At 37.0% G+C, this 19,517-nt stretch overlaps 1 protein-coding gene across 4 annotated transcripts in view; it reads left to right on the forward strand.

The window, feature by feature from the left end:
• The first annotated feature begins 127 nt into the window (after positions 1-127).
• The window catches only part of LOC129760167 (liprin-alpha-1), a 44,582-nt gene continuing 25,192 nt past the window's right edge, over positions 128-19,517 (forward strand). For 3 of the 4 annotated variants that reach the window (XM_055757765.1, XM_055757768.1, XM_055757769.1), the window contains exon 1: positions 128-667. In XM_055757765.1, the coding sequence (XP_055613740.1) occupies positions 419-667 (249 nt within the window). In that variant the 5' untranslated portion in view covers positions 128-418. The remainder of the gene's footprint in view (positions 668-19,517) is intronic. The other variant, XM_055757766.1, reaches the window with a different exon arrangement.

Consider the following 19,517-nt stretch of genomic DNA (forward strand, 5'->3'; position numbering starts at 1 on the left):
TTTATTTTGAGTTTTAAAAAAGGAGCATGCAGTAGCCTGTAAATAAATTTTTCTTAACGTGTGTGTCTGTTTTGATGTCATCGAATATTGCCAACATGAGAAAGTGAAAGCGAAAAATAATGACAGATTATGAGTGCTTCATGATGGCGATCTCAGTAGTGAACAAAATCTTGTTGTGTCTGTGAGGTGTGTTCGTAAATATTTAAAAAATGTGGCTTAAGTTCAAACCCACGAATAATTCCGAATATACTAATATCATGTGATAACCATAACTGTGCGTGTAGATTTTGCGTTAATTCATCGTGATATTTAAATTGCAGTTTCTTTGATAAAAGAAATAAATTTTGCACTAGAAGTTTAATGTTTCTGTGCCACCAAAATCTTGTTCATTGATTTTTTTTGCTACTAAAAAGCAAAAATGTGGAATATGATGTGCGACGTTATGCCGACGATTTCGGAGGATAACATATCCCAGAGATCGTCGCAATTCAGCGGTGAAGATGCAAACTTTGAGCAACTTATGGTCTCGATGTTGGATGAACGGGATAAACTTATGGACAGTTTGCGGGAGGCCCAAGAGCGGCTGGCAGAATCTGAGGGCAAACTCCAAGACACAGAAAAAGAACGAGATAGTCTCCAGAGGCAAATCGCTGCCAATTTGCCTCAGGTAAGTTCCAACAATCCAGTAGGATTCGAATCAGACCACTGGTTTTAAAAGCTAGATTGAAAATGGTCAATTCATTTCTGTCGAAATGAGCAAGAATACTTTTCAATACAAACAGCAGCAGATGTTCTGAAATTAATCCCTGGGTGCGTACCTCAGTGGTTGTTATCCTTTTTGGCCTATTGAATTTACATATTTCCACGGTAAACACCATAATATAGATATTTTCATCCAATAGTTTGTTTTCAAATCGTTCAATTCGTAAAAAAAAGCTTTTCTATTAATAAATGTTTTGAATTCCACTTATTTGAAAAAAGGTATCCTGAAAATTTCGCATTGCAATTCAAAAGAGCTCAGAGCATATCAGTATTCAGCAAAAAAAAAAATAGATAGTGAACTCAGAAGTCAAAATACAACTTTTATCATATATCCACCAGATGTCATTAAAAAATTATTTTTTCTCTCACCAGATGTCGGTAATAGGTGTTAAACATTTGAAAAATTCAGTAAAAATATTCTTGCACTCCACAGATATCGTTAAAATCGTTAACTTTTTTTTAACTTCAAACAAATTAGCATACAATGTGGTATATCTGTTAGAATTCAGTAGTGCAGAGACATCTACAATTCTTCAAATGGCGAAAATATATTTGATTGATCGAATTGGTAGCCAAAAATCACCATCACTTGAATTGAAATCAAAACTTACTTTACTTACTTTACTAAGTCATCATTTAAATGTACAATTGTTATTTTTTCGCTTCTTAAAACTACCCATTGTGCAAACTCAAACTTGATTTGATAATTGACCCCCATGTGTACAAGCTATTTTAGACGCCTGTTATGTTCTCTCAGAAGGGAGCAGCACTGAGCGTATAGAAAGAATTAAAAAAAAAATTAACGATTTAACCGAGTGAAAATATATTTTCACTAATTTTCCAAATATTTAACAACTATTACCGACATCTGGTGGAAAAAAAACACTTTTAATGACATCTGCACTCAGAAAAATACTATAATGTATGTCGTAAGATTATCTTATGAACTGGCGCCGTAAGAAAAAATAATGAAATACATAAAGACACATTTCACGTACTTGCCGCTCACATTGAGTGATTTTTATTCGTTAGCGTATCAAACAAATTCAAACTTGTCATTTATTTTGATATTTCAAATTACACAAAACCAACGACAAAACGAAAAAAAAATTGCTAACATGTTTTATACGATTTTGAAAAACAGATTTTTTGTTGAAAAAAGTGTTAATGTTGACAACTTTTACAAAATAATTGATTTAAGAGATGTACTAGCTGCGATAGATAGACATTGATTACATTTTTGAAATATACCTTTTCCTAAAAGCTATTTTAATCTTCGTCTATAATTCTTTTCATTATTACATTTCCCTTTCTACCTATTACCTGTTTTCTTCAAAAAGTGAAAAAAGTGATAAAGTAATGTAGACCTAAGCAAACAATTGTAAACATACAAAACGAGTTTGGCTCTTTAAAGCTTCAAAGTATACGCAATCCTCTTCCCTTTCCTCAAGTCAAACAAATTGTAACAGTTAAACAGTTAAATAAATCAGTAAATCAGCGAATTAACTTCACAAAATTTGATTTTTTGTAAAATTTTATAACGGAACTATGCTCTGAAAGCTGTTTTAACCAGGTGATCCGATTTTTCAAAATCGAACACAAATTAATTGATCTTTTTAATGAGTTCGTTTTTTTTTTAAATAAACAAACAAAAATATTGAAAAATATATAAAAAAAATGCTTAATCTTTAAATATCCAAGTGCCAGTCAAAATGAGGAAAAAGTTAGGAAAAGATAATGAAAATTGATTATTGTACAAGTCGGAATAACAAAATATCACTTAAAACTGTAGGAGAGAATGGGGATACTCCCTTTTTCTTATATTCATCATATCTTTTTGGAAAATTTTTGCAGATCGCCGTCTTTTGCATTTTTTGATAGCGTGTAATTTCATGCTTATATGCTGTAAAACGAAAAAATGTGATTGAAAATTAAAAAAGACTTGATCCTTTAATAAAGAAGACTTCTTAAAATACTTAAAGTTTGTTTACTACCCTATTCTCCCTATTTGGGTACTTTCTTGGCTACCCTATTCTCATTGCATACTAAAAGATGCAATTTTCTAATTTTCTGATAAAAGCACTTCTTTGCGTCTTGTTTGTCATAAAATTATTGGATAAATATAAGTAATTAAATAAATATTATTTATTTTCTGCTTAGCAATGATCAACATCCATTCAGAAGGAAAATATATATTTTCGGACACGAGGGATCAAGTGAACCCATGACATACATTTTGGAAAACTTTTTCCTAGCAAAATTGAGAGTTTAGTATTGATTTGAAAATATGACATTAAGAATAGCGCTGATGTGGTCTAGTGGATAGGTTGGCGCGAGTCTGGTAACCCAGGCGTACTGGGTTCGATTCCCGGTATCGGCAAGAAAAGCTTTTGGAGTCGAATCCCATAACTTGCCGACAAGTGAGATGCTTGGGGAGTAAGTAGAGGCCAGTCTCGAACCCACCCTTGTCCTTCCTCCAACTGGTATCAGGAGGGGTTGGTTTATTATCTTGAACTGCATTCTGTCCATATCCAGCCGGAATGGATATAATGAAGTGCATGATGGTCTAACCAACGTCTCATGATCTCTAACTATTTTACGCTGCCTACTCTAAACTTTAAAATTTTCTTCTCCAAACTATCTCTAATTTTCATTTCCAGCGTCAGCTCCCCGAGGCTATTTAAACGCCCCCCAAAAAATGATTTGAAAATTTGACATTAAGAAGTTTATATTTTATTCTAACGATTGACATATTGGAATAAATATTTTTTTCATAATTTTTTCGTGTTGGATACATTTTAAAATTATAAAGAAGATCTGAAAGTCACATTGTGTTAGACAAACAAAATGCAATAACTCAAAAAAATAAAATATTTATGATTTGCTGAGATAACAGGTTTGTTGTTTTGTTCAATTTGGCAATTTTTTCTGCAACATTTAATCCAGTTTCGAGACATAGCTGAGGAAAAAATTGAAGGCTCTGAAAATGGATTGGAATAAGTTGAAATTGCGTTACGTGAATTCAGTTCACTACCCTGTTTTGTTTAAACTGAGTGAATTCACGGCCAAACCTAAAGCCTAGTCCACACTAGGAGACGGTTCGTCTCGAGACGGTCTCAGCGTCTCCCATTTTCTTCGGGAGACACTGAGACCGTCTCAGGTTTCCAACAACAACAACAGACAACAAAGCTCGTCTCATAACAAAAATCGCAGTTCATGTTGCCTAGTGTGGACTAGGCTTAAAAGAGGCGTTGTTTGTTGTTTTTAAACGCACATCAAATTTTCTCTACAACTCATTTGAAGACGCCGATATCCTATTTCCACAAAGAGAATAGTACTGAAGTCAAAAATGCTTAATTCAATTCACAACACAAAAAACTTAAAATTTTAATGACCAAATTATATTCATTTTGAATAAAATTCAATTTGCGACCGTTTGCTACTGCTTTTTGTCATTTTCAAGTAAATTGGTTGACTTCTAGAATGATAACAGTTCAGAAAAGTCCGAAAAGGCGATTTCACGTCACGGTGGAATGTGTCATAAGATTATCTTATGATTGAAATGAACTTTTCGGATGAACATCTTTTTGAAAGAGGAAATTTTGTTTTTCATAAGATTTTGTCAAAACATATGAAATTTCATAAGAATGTTTTCCAAAAAAAAAAAAACAAGAAATGTCACAAAAATATGGATTTGTTTTCAGAGACATTGATAATTTGAGTCTCATATCGGAGCTGGTTCCATATCTCAAAAAGGCCCCCTTGAACTCAGCGGGGTACAACACAAAATGGGTGAGTCTTTTTCCAGCACCGCTTCCCACACAACAACACCCGGAGATCACCGTACCAAACACAGATCGGTCACGTTTTGATAGACAACCGGATTTTCTCAGACATCATCGACGTCAGATCCTGTTGAGGCGCCAACATCGAGTCAGATCATTATCTGGTGATGGTGAAGATGCGCCCAAAACTCTCCGTAGTGAACAACGTATAAAAGCGACGTCCGTCTCGGTTAAATATCACACTACTGAAGCAACCTGAGGTCGCGGCAGACTACTCGCAATCGCTCGAAGCCGCGCTGCCGGCAGATTGCGAGCTTGACGAAGTCCCTCTCGAGGAGACAGCCATCAATAGCGTTGCGGAGAACGTCATCGGACATGTGGAACGAACTCGATGAAACGACTGTATCGATGAGGAGTGTAGGAGGGCAATGGATGAAGAAAACACTGCGCGGGCGGCAGTAGTACAGAGGAGCAACAGTCGATACGTGGAAAATCGACTCGAGGAGGAGCTGGAGGAGCTGCATCATTCCCAAAAAAGACGAAATTTCTATCAGAAACTCAACGTATCACGCAAAGACAGAGATAACCACACACCTATCCTGTTCTCCGTCTCGACTCTTCGAGACTCATTCTGAGGCCCATTAACTGGGCGCCACATATTTCGGCACAATACCCCTCTGCTCGTCGTGAGTCGGTCATATCCACGAATCGGGGATAGGACCACCCGACGCGCGAATTCGACCAAAACCCGCTCGAACATTTGGTCGTCCCGCATATCGGGGTCGCGACTACCCGATACACGTTTCGACCCTCCCTCTTGCAACTGAGCACTGGTACCAAGGTGCCCAGTCGCACCACGTTTTTGCCACACTCGGCACGCAGCTCGTCGGCGGGCTGGCTGCACCGTGCAGCAACCACGGGGAGGTGGAACTACTTCGCAGAACTATTCAAAAATCTAAAAATGAGAAAATGTAGAGCTCCTCATTTTAAGCAAAGGCCGAAAATTTCATGTATCTAGCCTAAACCGTTCCTGAGATATCGCTTCGAGAAAGTATAGGTCTGACCCGAACCCGAAGAATACTGATATCTCCGAGTGCTGGGATACGCACGTGGTAAAAGTACCCATTGAATATAGGTCGAAAATCAACACTAACTTGATACAAGATACAATATACAATACAATATACCATGCCCCATCGGAGGCTACCGTTGCTATTCGTCACGTGGCTAATCGACGGTGGTCGACATACTTGGTGATACATTTTGAACGTCGCTCGCTCAATAATTCCCGAACGTCTATCTTCGCATCATTGTTTATAATGCTCGTTATTGATAGACGATCATGAATGTTTCAGAAGGAAAAATCTGAAGGAATACCAGGACCACATGTTCAAAAAAGCCGTAGCACATACTGGACAGTTCATTGCGGTTACCTAGTCATGATTTTGTCCTTCTACGCCAAGCTAAAAATAAAAAATCATCTGATAGCCTGCATAGGTCGCTCAAAACTGATACATATCAGTTACTAGCTGATTTACCCGGCCTTGCTCGGGTTCACATAAAATATAAATCAAAATTGATTTGGCTTTTCGAAATTTTGAAAGCTTTTTAATCATCATTTTAACAAATTTGATCATGTTTGGCCATGTAAGCTTGATAGGAATTTTAACAAAGTTTATCGTTTTCATATTATTGAAAAACTATCAGTTATAAGGTTTGCTGAAACAATTTCCTTTGAATGCCTATTCATCGAATCACGAAAAACTTTCTAAATTCGGAATTTTTCACACAAAATTTGAGGGAAATCCGGTCCGGCCGGGTTGCCCGAGCCTCGTTGCAAAAAGCCCAGATTTCACCCAGATGAATGCACCTTATTTGTAAAATATAGCATAACATTAAATTGAGTTTTTACAATTTTTCCATTTTTACGTTCAAAAAGGAAATTTTTTATGGCAAGTTTTATCCTGACTTGTTTTGAAAGTCTTAAATACATCCGCTGTGGTTTGATGAAAAAAAAAATATCAAAAGTGTTTTCTCCTTGATTTTAACTGAATGATTCCGTGGTGTTGACCAAATTTGCTCGGATACTGCCCGGATTTTGGGTTGAACATTTTGAAATCAACTACACGCATTGTGCCAGAAAATTGCCCGGATTTTTTCGGTCCGGATACGTCCAGAAAAATTCTGGCAACCCGTAATTTTTTGGGAACCTTGAATAGATTTTGTCTTTTTATATAATCTTCAAATGATAAAAAAGTTTTTTTTATCTTGTCCATGTGTTATCTAATGAAAATATTATATTTGAAGCTTGTAAACATATGTACACGACCTCTTTTGAAAATTATACCACTTTTCAAGATAAATGATCTCTCGTATAGGAGTATATTCAAGTTTAATTTGTACTTATGATAAGTATCATTAGTTGTTTTAGATGTTAAAAGTTCCATTATCAGTTTTTTAAGTTTAAGTTTTAACTTTTTTAAGTCGGAACCGAAATAACCTATTTTAAGAAAATTTATTTGAGTTAAATACATTTAAATTTTTTTATTGCATTAATTATCATGAATCAATGTAAAAATCCTTAGAAATCATTCGTATGAATTTGCACTACTTAAGGCTCTAGTTTTTTTTTTTTTTTTTTTTTTTTTAATTTTTTTATTGGCTTTACCTCTATAACATAACCGGCCAAGTGTTAATTACTCTTCTACTTACATGTCTATTTTACATTCAATTACAAAATTAGCTATCGTTTTATATAATTCAATGTCTTTCTTTTTTAGTATCAAATGAATATCGGGTGGAATTCCTTTTTTCATTAAAATTCGCCAAATAGGTCTACGAAGATTTTCAAATCTGCTGCATGCGAAGATAATGTGATCAGGATCTGCGATGGATTCGCCACAACTGCACGTCGCGTCCAATAGGATACCATTTCTAGTCAGATGAGCAGGGAGCCGTGAATGATTTGATATTAATTTGGAAAGGATTACAATTTGTCTGCGGTTGAGATCCAAGCTACTAAACCATGGTTGGAGCGAAACGTTAGAGATGATGCTGTGACAGAAACGTCCTTTAGTTCCTGCATTCCACTTTGCTTGCCATTTGTGCACTGTTGTACGCCGAATCGGAAACTGGATGTCGAATGATGTTAAAATATAATCTGCTGTACCACCATTGATGCACGCACTTTTCGCCTCTTGATCTGCCAACTCGTTCATTGGAATACCTCTGTGAGACGGAACCCATATCAGATGGATCTCGTGCCCCATTCTTTGTCCTTCAAGAATGGAAGCTTTTATATCGTACCAAGCAACGGGATATTTTTGATTGATGTTGATTTTTTGAAGGCTCGTGAGACAACTCAAACTATCGGTTAGAATAATATACTGAGCAACAGGAAGGCTTACGATCATTTTCGCAGCATGCCTGATTGCTAGAAGCTCTGCCATATAAACTGATGCTTTACTGTCGAGTTTGATCCCTTCTGCAGGCGCTCCAAAACTATTTACCACAGCATAACCTGTGCCGTGTATATCTTTCGACCCGTCAGTTGCCAAGATTTTCGCGTTGGCATACACTTCCAAGAGATAGTTTGAAACCAAATCAGCTGCCGATGAGTTCTGGTGTTCTGAACATAACCGTTTAACAGTGAGATCAATGGATATTATTGTTCTTACAACTTCACGGTTGACCATGTAGCATGGGAGATTATTTAGAGGCTGTTCAAGTGGAATAAATTCGTTAAGCATTCTTATGGCGCGGTGTATTCCCGTAGCCACTAAGCCACCTTCCAAGATCGGTCTGGAGTATTGACCATGCCAAGAAGAAAGTGACGCTCTTTTATTTACAAAACGCATGACAGCAAGTTCTCTTCTTTGTTGCAGCGGAATAATACCAGCCATCACTTCGAGTGAACCTGTGTGGGTGGTTTTTGTGGAGCCCAAACAGATTCGAATTCCTGCCCATTGTAGTCTATCCAAAACGATGGCTTCTTTTTGTGTTAACTCCGTCATAAATATGGAACCGTATTCCAATATTGATCTCACACATGACTTGAAAATAGCTAACATTGCTGCTGGATGTGCTCCCCATGACTGGCCCGATATGCTTCGTAGAAAGTTAAGATACGGAGCCGTACGTTTTTGTACCTCTCTAATATGACAGGACCACGACAGATTTCGTGTGAGGTACATGCCGAGTAACCTCAGGGATCTGACGTATTCCAAAGTGCAACCGCCGATATTTATTTCTGGGGGATTATCGCATTGTTGTGTCGAGATCAGAAGGCACTTACATTTCGTGGGCGAAAGTTCTAACCCAAGGTCGAAAATATTTTCCACAACTATATACACTGCCCTTTGGAGAGATTCGCAACTATGCTCCAGCGAGGTTCCTCTTACAGCAATTGTTGTGTCATCGGCGTAATTTACGGTTATCACATCAGGAGGGACACTGTTGATCAATCCACTGATCACAACATTAAAGCATAACGGACTTAGTGGAGATCCCTGAGGAAGGCCTTTCCACGTTGTCCTAGATATTGAATCTAATCCATTTGAAATGCACAAATTCCTTTCTTCAAAAAGATGGAAGATACTTCTTACTAGGCATTCAGGGACTGTTAATGAGCGTAATTCGCGGACCAGAACATTAATTTCCACGTTGTCGTAGGCGGCTTTGATATCGAGGCTACATATCACCACATGTTCTCTTCTTTTCAAAGCTAAAGAAGCTTCATTAATCAGGGGAAACAACGCATCCATTGTTCCTCGTCCTTTCCTAAAACCGTTGATAGCTGAAGGGAATAAGTTGTTGTTTTCGATGAAATGTTCTAGTCGATCTTTGATTATGAGTTCATACACTTTGCGAAAACATGAAGCTAACGCGATTGGGCGAACAGCAGAAGGAGAAATCGGATCATGACCACTTTTAGGAATCGGTACAATTTTAAAGGTTTTCCAGCTTTCCGGAATTCTTCCTGAAGCAAAAATTTGGCAATAGATTTTTCGCAACTGACTAAGCGCCGCCCATGGGAGATGATTTATGACGGAATATGGAACACCATCCAAACCAGGAGCCGAATCTTTACCGATTTTTAAAACTGCTTGAATATCCGATACTGAGAATGGTAAACCAGTTTGAGGGCAGCACGAACATTGTAGAAAAGCCGGGGGTGGATTTTTGGCAGATGAGGGAGCCAACTTGTCCAAAACATCGTTGGCCAAATTGTCCGAAATTCTAAGGTTTTTTGATGGCTCTCCGCGCCCTTTGAATCTTCTAGCCATCCTCCATAAGGTTGTGAGGGACGTAGAACTATCACAACTATCACAAAAATGTTGCCAACTTTTCCTCTTCTTCTCGCGTACCAAATTTCTGAACCTTCGTTCTGTATTAGCGTACCCTTCGTAAGCTTCGGTTGACAGCTCTCGTTTCCAAGCGCGGAAAGCAACTCTGGTGGCTTTCTTCGCTTCTGTTAGCTCTTCGTCCCAATAGGGTTGCGGTATTCGGCGAGTGTGGTTCGAGTTTACTGATGGACAGGATCTGCGCAGTGCTTGCCAAATCAGCTCAAAGAAGACATCAAAGCTATCCGGTTCTCCATTTTCGACGAATGATTCCTCGAGGCTTCCGGTAAAACGTTCCCAGTCGATTTTCCGAACATTGATTCCAGAGTAGAATTTCATCGCGCATGTAGTACTCGAATGAAAAACTATCGGAAAATGATCGCTTCCATTTGGTGAATCCAAAACCTCCCAGTCGAAGCACAAACTAAGGCTCGAAGAAACCAGCGTGATATCAATTGCGCCCCACGACCGGTTTACATCAAACCTAGTTGGCTGACCATTGTTGAGAATGACGAGATGAGATGTTTCGATGGCTTGATGAAGACGGTCTCCACGTGTGTTTCCATGATCGCTTCCCCATAGGTGATGTTTTGCGTTAAAGTCTCCTCCAATGATGCACGGTTTCGGAACGGTTGATAAAAAATTATCAAACTGAGTCTGCGATATGTTGGCTTGCGGGTGTATGTACACAGATACAATAGTGATCAACCCGGAGATGTATTTGATCTGGCAGGCAACGGCTTGAATATCCGCTGACAGTGCAATAGGAAATGCTACGGGATTCAGTTCTGAACGAATCGCGATGGCTACGCCCATCGAGTTTCGTCTGTGATCTTTACGAAAAATGGTGTGCTGCGGTAGACTAAAGTTTGTGTGATTGTCGAGATGTGTTTCACTCAAAAGCGAAATATTGATATTGTGTGTATTTATGAGCTGGATTAAAGATGAGCGTTTACTATTTATCCCTCTACAATTCCATTGTAGACATTGCAGAGGAACGGTGGCTGTTAAAGTGCTCGGTGTGGTGTTTTTCATAATCTGAGATTAGCAAAATATCCTTTCATTTTATCACTTACAACATCCGAAATTCTCTCCAAAACCATTTGTTGAATTTTTTGTCGAGTTTCAACATCTTCCTCAGGAACTTCCAGAGCCTCTGCAACGATATCGATGACCTCAGTAGATTCAATCGTCGATCGGATCGAATCGCAAACCCCGTCAGAAATGTTAACTTCAAGTTGGGGAAGCTCATCGTCCGAATCGACATTATGACGACGTTTGCTGGAAGGATTAGACCCATTCTTGTCAACATTACTTGTTTGGCAAGCAACTGCCACGGTGGATTTTGTTGTTGGTTGGGAGATGATAGTTAGTGAGTTTGATGATTCATTTGAAGTTGTTCCACAAAACCAATCGACACGTCCTTGTGAAAAAGTGTCGCGCCGCTCTTTATCGGTTTTCTTTTTTTGAATTATTTTCGGACAAAGCTTGTGATCATTGGCCCGATGGGAGCCCAAACAGTTAACGCACTGGGGCTCACTATTTTCACATGCATGATCTTCGCCGCCCACTTGCTCCAAGCATTGGTTACAGCGTTTAGCACTCTTGCATCCTTTTTTATCATGTCCCAAGCGCCAGCAGTTACCACACTGGCGGACAGGATAAATGTACTGCTTAACAGAATAAAGCACTCTATTCAACTCGATGTGAGTAGGTAAACTCTGCCCAGCGAAAGTAAAAATCACCGTAAACAGGGCTTCCTCTTTATCATCAGCTAATTTTCTAAGCACACGACGAGCATGAACTATCTCCGGGTTATCAACTTGATTCGACTTGCGTTTATCGTACGCATTAGCAAACTTCAATTCTTCATCACAAATATCCGGCTCAATATAGGCTACCCCAAGGCACTCCACCAGCCGTTGGGGGATAAAAAAACGCACTTCATTTGAGGTACCGATGCCTGCTATTTCATTAGCAGCATCCCTCGATCGCATCAAAATTTTCATTTTGGTTTTAGAAACCGGCATAGCACGTATAAAATCGTCACCAAATTTCTTCACCAGACTTTTAGCAATCTTCGCAGCAGATATATTTCCGACATTTGTTTCAGCCATAACGAGATATGGCCCAGCATAATTTTCGTGATATTTCCGCACTCGAACTTCATTTTTCGATGACCTTGGTGTATCGTTGTGGGTCATTGCACCGCTCGACAATAGCGTGTGGAAGGAGAGAAGAAAAATAAATTAGATTTCGATTCAGCTCACACACACGATGTGCAACGTACCGTAGTTCAAACGAGACTGTTAAGGCTCTAGTTTAATCATACCTGGATGGTAGAATTCAACATATTGATTAACAACAATAACTCAAAATTATGAAGTGATCGATGAAATTAAATTGTATGAAATAACAACTTCAGATTTATTTTCTTAAACGTTTTATGCGTTGGGTTTGATTTCAACATTTTCCAGATATGCATGTTTAATTTTCTTACCGACTTTGTCAATAAATTCCTGCACGGCAAACAAAGCATTGAGATCACAGCTTTCAACTCACAATCCTTAATTTAGTTTCTTTCTTTATGAGGAATTCCAAAAATATGAAAATGGTTGGTTCCCAAAAGCTGGAACATTTGTTTTTATTCCAAATAGTTATTCAACTGAAGAAGTCGATTCATAATGAAGATTAATCATTGTATCCATACTTTACACACTGCATATTTTTGTTGACTCTCAACGCACCCCAGCGGCGGTTAGGACCATTTTGAAAACCAATGTTCTAATCAATATAATCCTAACAGGCGATTTTTCTATCCCAAAAGTTGACTTATTATTTCATCCAAGAACCACGTAATTGTGCCCTGCGCTACGAACAGTAGACGAAAAAATCCCGCCAAAAATGTCGCTATTAAATTTTTATTTATTAGCAGGCTTTGATTTGCTGTCCAGTACCAGGGCTCAAAGAATTCATATTCGTTGACCGCAGTAGGGCATGAATGAGAGAAAAAAAATTTCTCCCCCACGTGTTTCGAAAGACGGCGAAATAAAACCAAGCTAGCCTAGACGAACTTCATAATGGCAGTGAATACATTTTTTGGTTTCGTCATTCACTCCACACTCATTCAATCCACGAAGTCGTGACAGTGAACAAATCGATGACATGATCGGAAGTAGTTTCTATTCTACCAGACAGTTGAAGAACTTTTCTACCGAGATCCTAGCAATAGAGTCTGGACATTTGCGAAACAAACTTAACGTGACTACCATTTCCCTGTATCGTTAGGTGTTGTCCGAATTATAAAATGCCTCTCAAAACTATTATTAACTTGACACGGTACTTAATAATTTCTCAATAGAGTATGACCTGAAATAAAAATAATGGGAAACCGACCATGCATTATTTGTAGGGGTTAGATAACGCCCAGGCATTAAAAACCAAAAAAAAAAAAAATGCATTCCAACTCTATCATGATCTCCAAGTTTAGGTGACTGAGTTTTAAAAAAGTTCACATTCACAGGTACGAAATTGGAGTGACTTTTTTTCGACAGTCAGTCATAGATTGCTTTTTTGACTGATTGGGGGTAATGATGGAAACGTGAAATGTAGACCTTGAATGGAAAATTATTTCACATTCATCCAAGCATGTCAACAGTTTAGAGCACTGTCCAGTACACGTGAACTCTGGTTAGTCGTTTCTAATGCCCGGCCCATAATGGTGATGGTGAAAATAACCCCGCCAAAGGAAACGAAAATCGGTTGACAAAATGGGTGCCATGACTTTTGGTTCGTGTGAAAAAAACCGAAAGTTGTATGAGAGGGTCCCTTTTCTTAGGTGGGAGGGGCTCAAAACTATTACTAAAACCTCACCATGGTTCAAACACATAACTGTACCAAATTTTAGGCTGATCTGTTAACCTTCCCGCCCCGCTCGGGTCAATATGATCCGAAGCGTACATTCAATTCATCATAACTCGTGACACAAAATCGGAAAAATCTGAAATTTGGAACAATTATGCAGAGCCGCAGAATACACAATCTGTAGTACCAGATAACTTCCGGTGACCACCGGAAATGGCCCTATCAAAAAAACCGATAATATGCCGTTCGGGTCATATTGACCCGAGCTCTTGCGCTCGTTCCCCTGGCCACAAATAATAACCGATTTTGATGATATTATATTTGTTGTTTAGGTAATTTAATCTAGTTTTTTAACATTATAAAATTAAGTCAATATGTTTTAGGAAATTACCGGTAGTCGATTCCGAATGAAAAAAGTCCAAAAAAGAGCTCTTTTTGAAATGCTTATAACTTCTGAATGATTTATTGTTTTGAACTAACTTAACGATTTTCGAAATTGTTAAGAATTTACCTTTCTACAGATGTACAAATATGTGGGGTTCCAGTGGAAAGTTTGGCCGCTATTCCAGAACTTCCGGTAGAAAAAATTCTTACTTCAAAAAAGACACCCAATTTTGGCTTTGTATTGCTGTATCTCGTTTACCAATGGACCGATTCTCAAAATTCAAATTTTAGTTTTTTTTTCGTCAACTCTTTTATTATTTTCATAGAACAAACTTGGATCCTCAAAAATCACAGTTCTTCAGTATATTGTAATGAAACTCACATCTTTTTTGTCATTTTTCAAACTCTCCCCCGTATTGGTGGGTTTACGGGATTTTGTTAGCGTGATTTCTCTAAAATTTGAACTCAAATTGGCCATTTTTTTATACCTAGAGATTCATTAGAATCTGCCCTTTCGATTGACATACCTTTTGAGTAGTGTTTCAATAATTTGTAACAACGTTTTTCGAATTTACTAAAAGCTGTCAGATTTCAAACAGTTTGGCCCACGTTTCCAGCAGGTTGGTGTACAAATCTCGCACCCCTCACGTAGCCGTGGGAGAAACGAATCCTTTAGCTCTCTTTGTGGCGCTCACCAAATCTATCACCCAACCCAGCAGCAGGAGGAACTACCGTCTCGCCGCGAGGCTTTGGTAATTAATTGTGCTGATGCTGATAACGTAATGAGTGTTTTATTATTGTAGGTATTGTTTGAATCTTTTTTGATATTTTTTATTTAATACATATATATTATACATCAATCCATTATATTCAAGCACAATCTTCTGCAACTGTGAAATTTATTATTTTTATAACATTTTTTCTGTTTTGATTATAGTCGTTTTAACACCTTTGTGTCATTCGCGACTTATATCAATGATGCAGTTGGCAGACAGTCATGGAAAAACTTTTCCGGTACAACTGTGCTCGAACTCACGGATTTCTGATTTCAAATTTCAGCTTAAGATGTCAGATTCAGATTTCAGATTCAGATTTCAGATTCAGATTTCAGATTCAGATTTCAGATTCAGATTTCAGATTCAGATTTCAGATTCAGATTTCAGATTTCAGATTCAGATTTCAGATTCAGATTTCAGATTCAGATTTCAGATTCAGATTCAGATTTCAGATTCAGATTCTAGATTCAGATTTCAGATGCAGATTTCTGATTAGGGTTTCTGATTATGGTTTAATTCAGAATTTAGAATTCGTAGTTTAGTATTTAGAAATTTGAGTTACAAATTAAGGATACAGAAATGAGATTTTGAAATGTTAAATTTAGAATTGAAAACTTAGAATTTAGAAATTTTTAATGAAAATACAGAATTTTTATAAAATTGTCAAAACTCGTAGAAATTTCGTTTTTTTTCTTCATAATTCTTTGTTCTAAACTCTTTATTCCTCAATTTAATTCTATTTTATGAATTAAAAAATTTCAATTATAAATTCAAAATTTTACATTTTAAAATTTCAATTCTAAATTCTATATTCAAGATTCTGAATTCTTAATTTCAATATATTTTGATTGAGATTTCAGATTTTGAATTCTGGAATTCCGAATGCTGAATTACGTATTTTGATTTCTGCTACACACAGAAAAAAAATTTGACTATTACGTGTCACTGAAAACTGCAACCTTTAAAATAAATCACCTGTAATTAACGAAACCTGTGATTTGTAATTGTTTTCCTGGAAAGTTAACGAAGATTCATTTATTATTACAGCAAATGTCCTGTAAAAAAGTTGTACACTAAAAATTAAATGTCATGTAATCATGTTTTAGACCTGTAAAATTATGGTAAATGTCCTGCTCCTTTTTGTTACAGGACATTTGCGTAATTTTAAAGGAAATAATTTTTGCTGTGCAGAATGCAGAAAGATATGAATGTAAAATATTATACGGAATTTTCAGTTCTGAATATGTACTATCTTCTGAACCAAGGATTATGTATTCTAGACTTTAAATTATGAATTCTGAGTTCTAAATTTGAATTCTGAATATAAGTTTCCCATAATGAATTCTATTTAATAATGATATGGATTTTCAATAATTTAGATAAAGCTTTAATCATGGCCGGAAAAAATCATGGATTCAAGGGGATAAATACTCTAAAGATTTTTGGCGGCAGAGCTTATTCTCAGGACATCGAAGATATAATCTTCCCTTATTTTCAAGTTTCACTTGTATTTTACATATAATGCTTGACGGAATTTAGTGAAAGAAATAATACTTTTCAAAAATATTCGAATAAGACAAGTAAGTGATACAACTGAAAGAAAGATTGAAGCACTTCATTGGTTATGATAAATATTTATTAGCAAATCATTGACGTTCCTACATTAAAACAATCATTACGTAGGTATCGGCATGAGCAAAATCAATCTAAATTCAATCTCCAAGCCACGCGGCACGGCGATTCCTCCTATTTGCTGCTGGGAGGTAGGTTTGGAGCGACAGGAGAGCTGAAGGATTTCGTTTCTCTTGAGACTACGCGAAGGGGTGCTAAATTAGTACGCCAACCGTCTGAAAATGTGTGCTGGACTGGTTGAAATCTTAGAGCTTTCAGTATATTGAAAAAACGTTGTTACAAATTATTGAAAAACTTTACATAAAGTATACCAATCGAAAGGGCAGATTCCAATGAATCTCTAGGTATAAAAAAAGTGGACAGTTTTAGTGAAAATTTCCGAGAAATCACCATGACAAAACTCCGAGAACCCATCAACCCAAGCGAGAGTTGAAAAATGTCAAAAAAGTTGTTAGTTTCATTCAGATATACTGAAAAACTGGATTTTTTAAGAAACAAAGCTTGTTCTATGAAAATAATAAAAGAGTTGACGAAAAAAAACTAAAATTTGAATTTAGAGAATCGGTCCATTGGTAAACGAGATACAGCAATGCAAAGCCGAAATTGGGTGTCTTTTTTGAAGTATGAATTTTTTCTACCGGAAGTTCTGGAATAGCGGCCAAACCTTCCACTGGACCCCTACATATTTGTAAGTCTGTAGAAAGGTAAATTCTTAACAATTTCGAAAATCGTTAAGTTAGTTCAAAACAATAAATCATTCAGAAGTTATAAGCATTTCAAAAAGAGTTCTTTTTTTGACTTTTTTCATTCGGAACGCTTATTTCAGCATAGAGAACAGCTGTAATAAGTGAATTACATCATTGTTTCGTGTTCAGACACTCAAAAAGTCTATGGCCTAACTGGATGATACTTGAAAAAGTAGATAAAAACGTTTAAAAATGCCAAAAGCTGAAAACCAGTCACTGTAGAGGCATAATGAGAAACCCCCCGAGGCAGTATGAGCACCATTAATGAAGGCATAATGAGCGTTTTCTGTCGGGGAATCTAGCAGCGCATTCGACTCGATGAAGTCAACTGACTAATAGAGCTACAGCTCAACTTGCATCGTCTGACGATTTTGCCTATTGGTTAGATGTCTGAGAGGTCAACAGTAGGCTCGAGTTCGATTCCTGGTCGAGGTGATTTTTTTTCATTTATCATTCATGATCATGATTGCGCTAAACGGTGAGGCGTAGATTCATCAAACAAAGCAATAACAAAATAATCTAGGTCTGTTTGTAGAATTCAAAGAATGAACACATGCTCATACATTATGTTTCTGGTGTTTTGCTTGACGGATGATGCTTTGATGCTATTAGCCGTATAATGTAACAATAAAAAAATCAATCATGAATGATATGTGCAAAAAAAAATCCCCTCGAACAGGAATCGAACTCGAGTCTACTGATAACCTCTCCGACACCTTATCAATAAGCCAAATCGACAGACGAAACAAGTCAAGCTGTAGCTCTATTATTCAGTTGACTTCATCGAGTTGAATTCGCAGCTAGATTATACGGCAGAAAATGCTCATTATGCCTTCATTGAAAGTGCTCTGTTCGCCTCTAGTGAACAAACTAAAGTAAAAACGCGTTTTAAAATTGATTTTAGTGAAAAATCAAACATTTTATGATGTTGAAAATTGAGAAATAATGTGCAGATCAAGATGATTTAAAGGTCATAAAAGCTTATTTGGTGGTGCTCAAAAATTATAATATTCCCGTCACTTGAGAACCTAGCTGGTTATTATTTAATATTTCTGTAAATATGAAAAGGATATTTCTTTTTTGGTGAAAAATTAATACTATAGGTAGTACGAAACAAGTCCTTATAAAAATTTGTCTAAGAAAATACGTACTTATGTAGAAAAAAGGAGTGCTCATTATGCCCTGGGTGCTCGTTATGCCCTCATCTCCCCTAATATCATCAAAATCGGTTATTATTTGTGGCCAGGGGAGCGATAACAAACTGCAGGTCAAATAGACCCGAGAAACTTTTAACAGATATTTTGCGAACGGCATGGGAAGGTTAAGCGGTGTGGATTTGTATAAGGTGCATACAAACAAACAAACCAACAAACATATATAGTCAAACTCATCTTTATATATTAGATGATCCTAAAGGTTGAAACTTGAAAGTCGTCAAGGAAGGAAATTAGCATCGAGACGTTCGATAGCTGATAGTCTTTGTCCTTCTTTACAGCATCATGTATCGCAAAAGTGTTTCAAATACAGAAGCGTCGTTGTTATGCATGATTGTTTATATGATTTGGTTGAAGAAGGAAAATTTGACTGCTTTGATTTTTTGGCTCTGAATGTAGTCAAGCATGGCTCAGTGAAAATGATTAATTTTTGGAACATTGGAGCATGAGGCTTAAACATGAACTTCGAGGAATTCCCATACAACTCGTTCGAAAAACTGCTGTTTCACCGTGCATGGATTTTTTATTTATCAAACTATATGACTCCGATTCGGGTCAATTAAATACATAAGTAGTACATAAAGCTATGATCATTTAGTATCCGGGCACTTCATTTCGATGATAGCTACGTTCGGATATGCAAGACTTTAGCAGCATTGTGTTGGTTATGAGAAGGACTATCTTGCCTTTTTTCAGATTTTTTAAATTAACTTGTGTTTGAGATATTGACGATGCAAAAATACATGATAACAATAATTTTGCGCAATCGCCTCGGAAATTCTTCATTGTTGACATGAAAACTCATGAACTGTTAAATTTTTCTGAATTGTTTTTGGTCCAAATGGAAAAGAAGTATGAGGAGCCACTCTAGGATACTCACGAAGTTCAAACCAAGCATCGGAGGGGAACCGTTGATCTCAACTATGGTATAAAATCTATGGATATTGGGAAAACTGAATGCAGACCCCTTAACTATGCAGTTAAAAAATCCGTTTCCGCAGGCAAAAAGTGT

Source organism: Uranotaenia lowii, unplaced genomic scaffold, assembly GCF_029784155.1.
Source record: "Uranotaenia lowii strain MFRU-FL unplaced genomic scaffold, ASM2978415v1 HiC_scaffold_48, whole genome shotgun sequence".
NCBI classification, from domain to species: Eukaryota; Metazoa; Arthropoda; class Insecta; order Diptera; family Culicidae; genus Uranotaenia; species Uranotaenia lowii.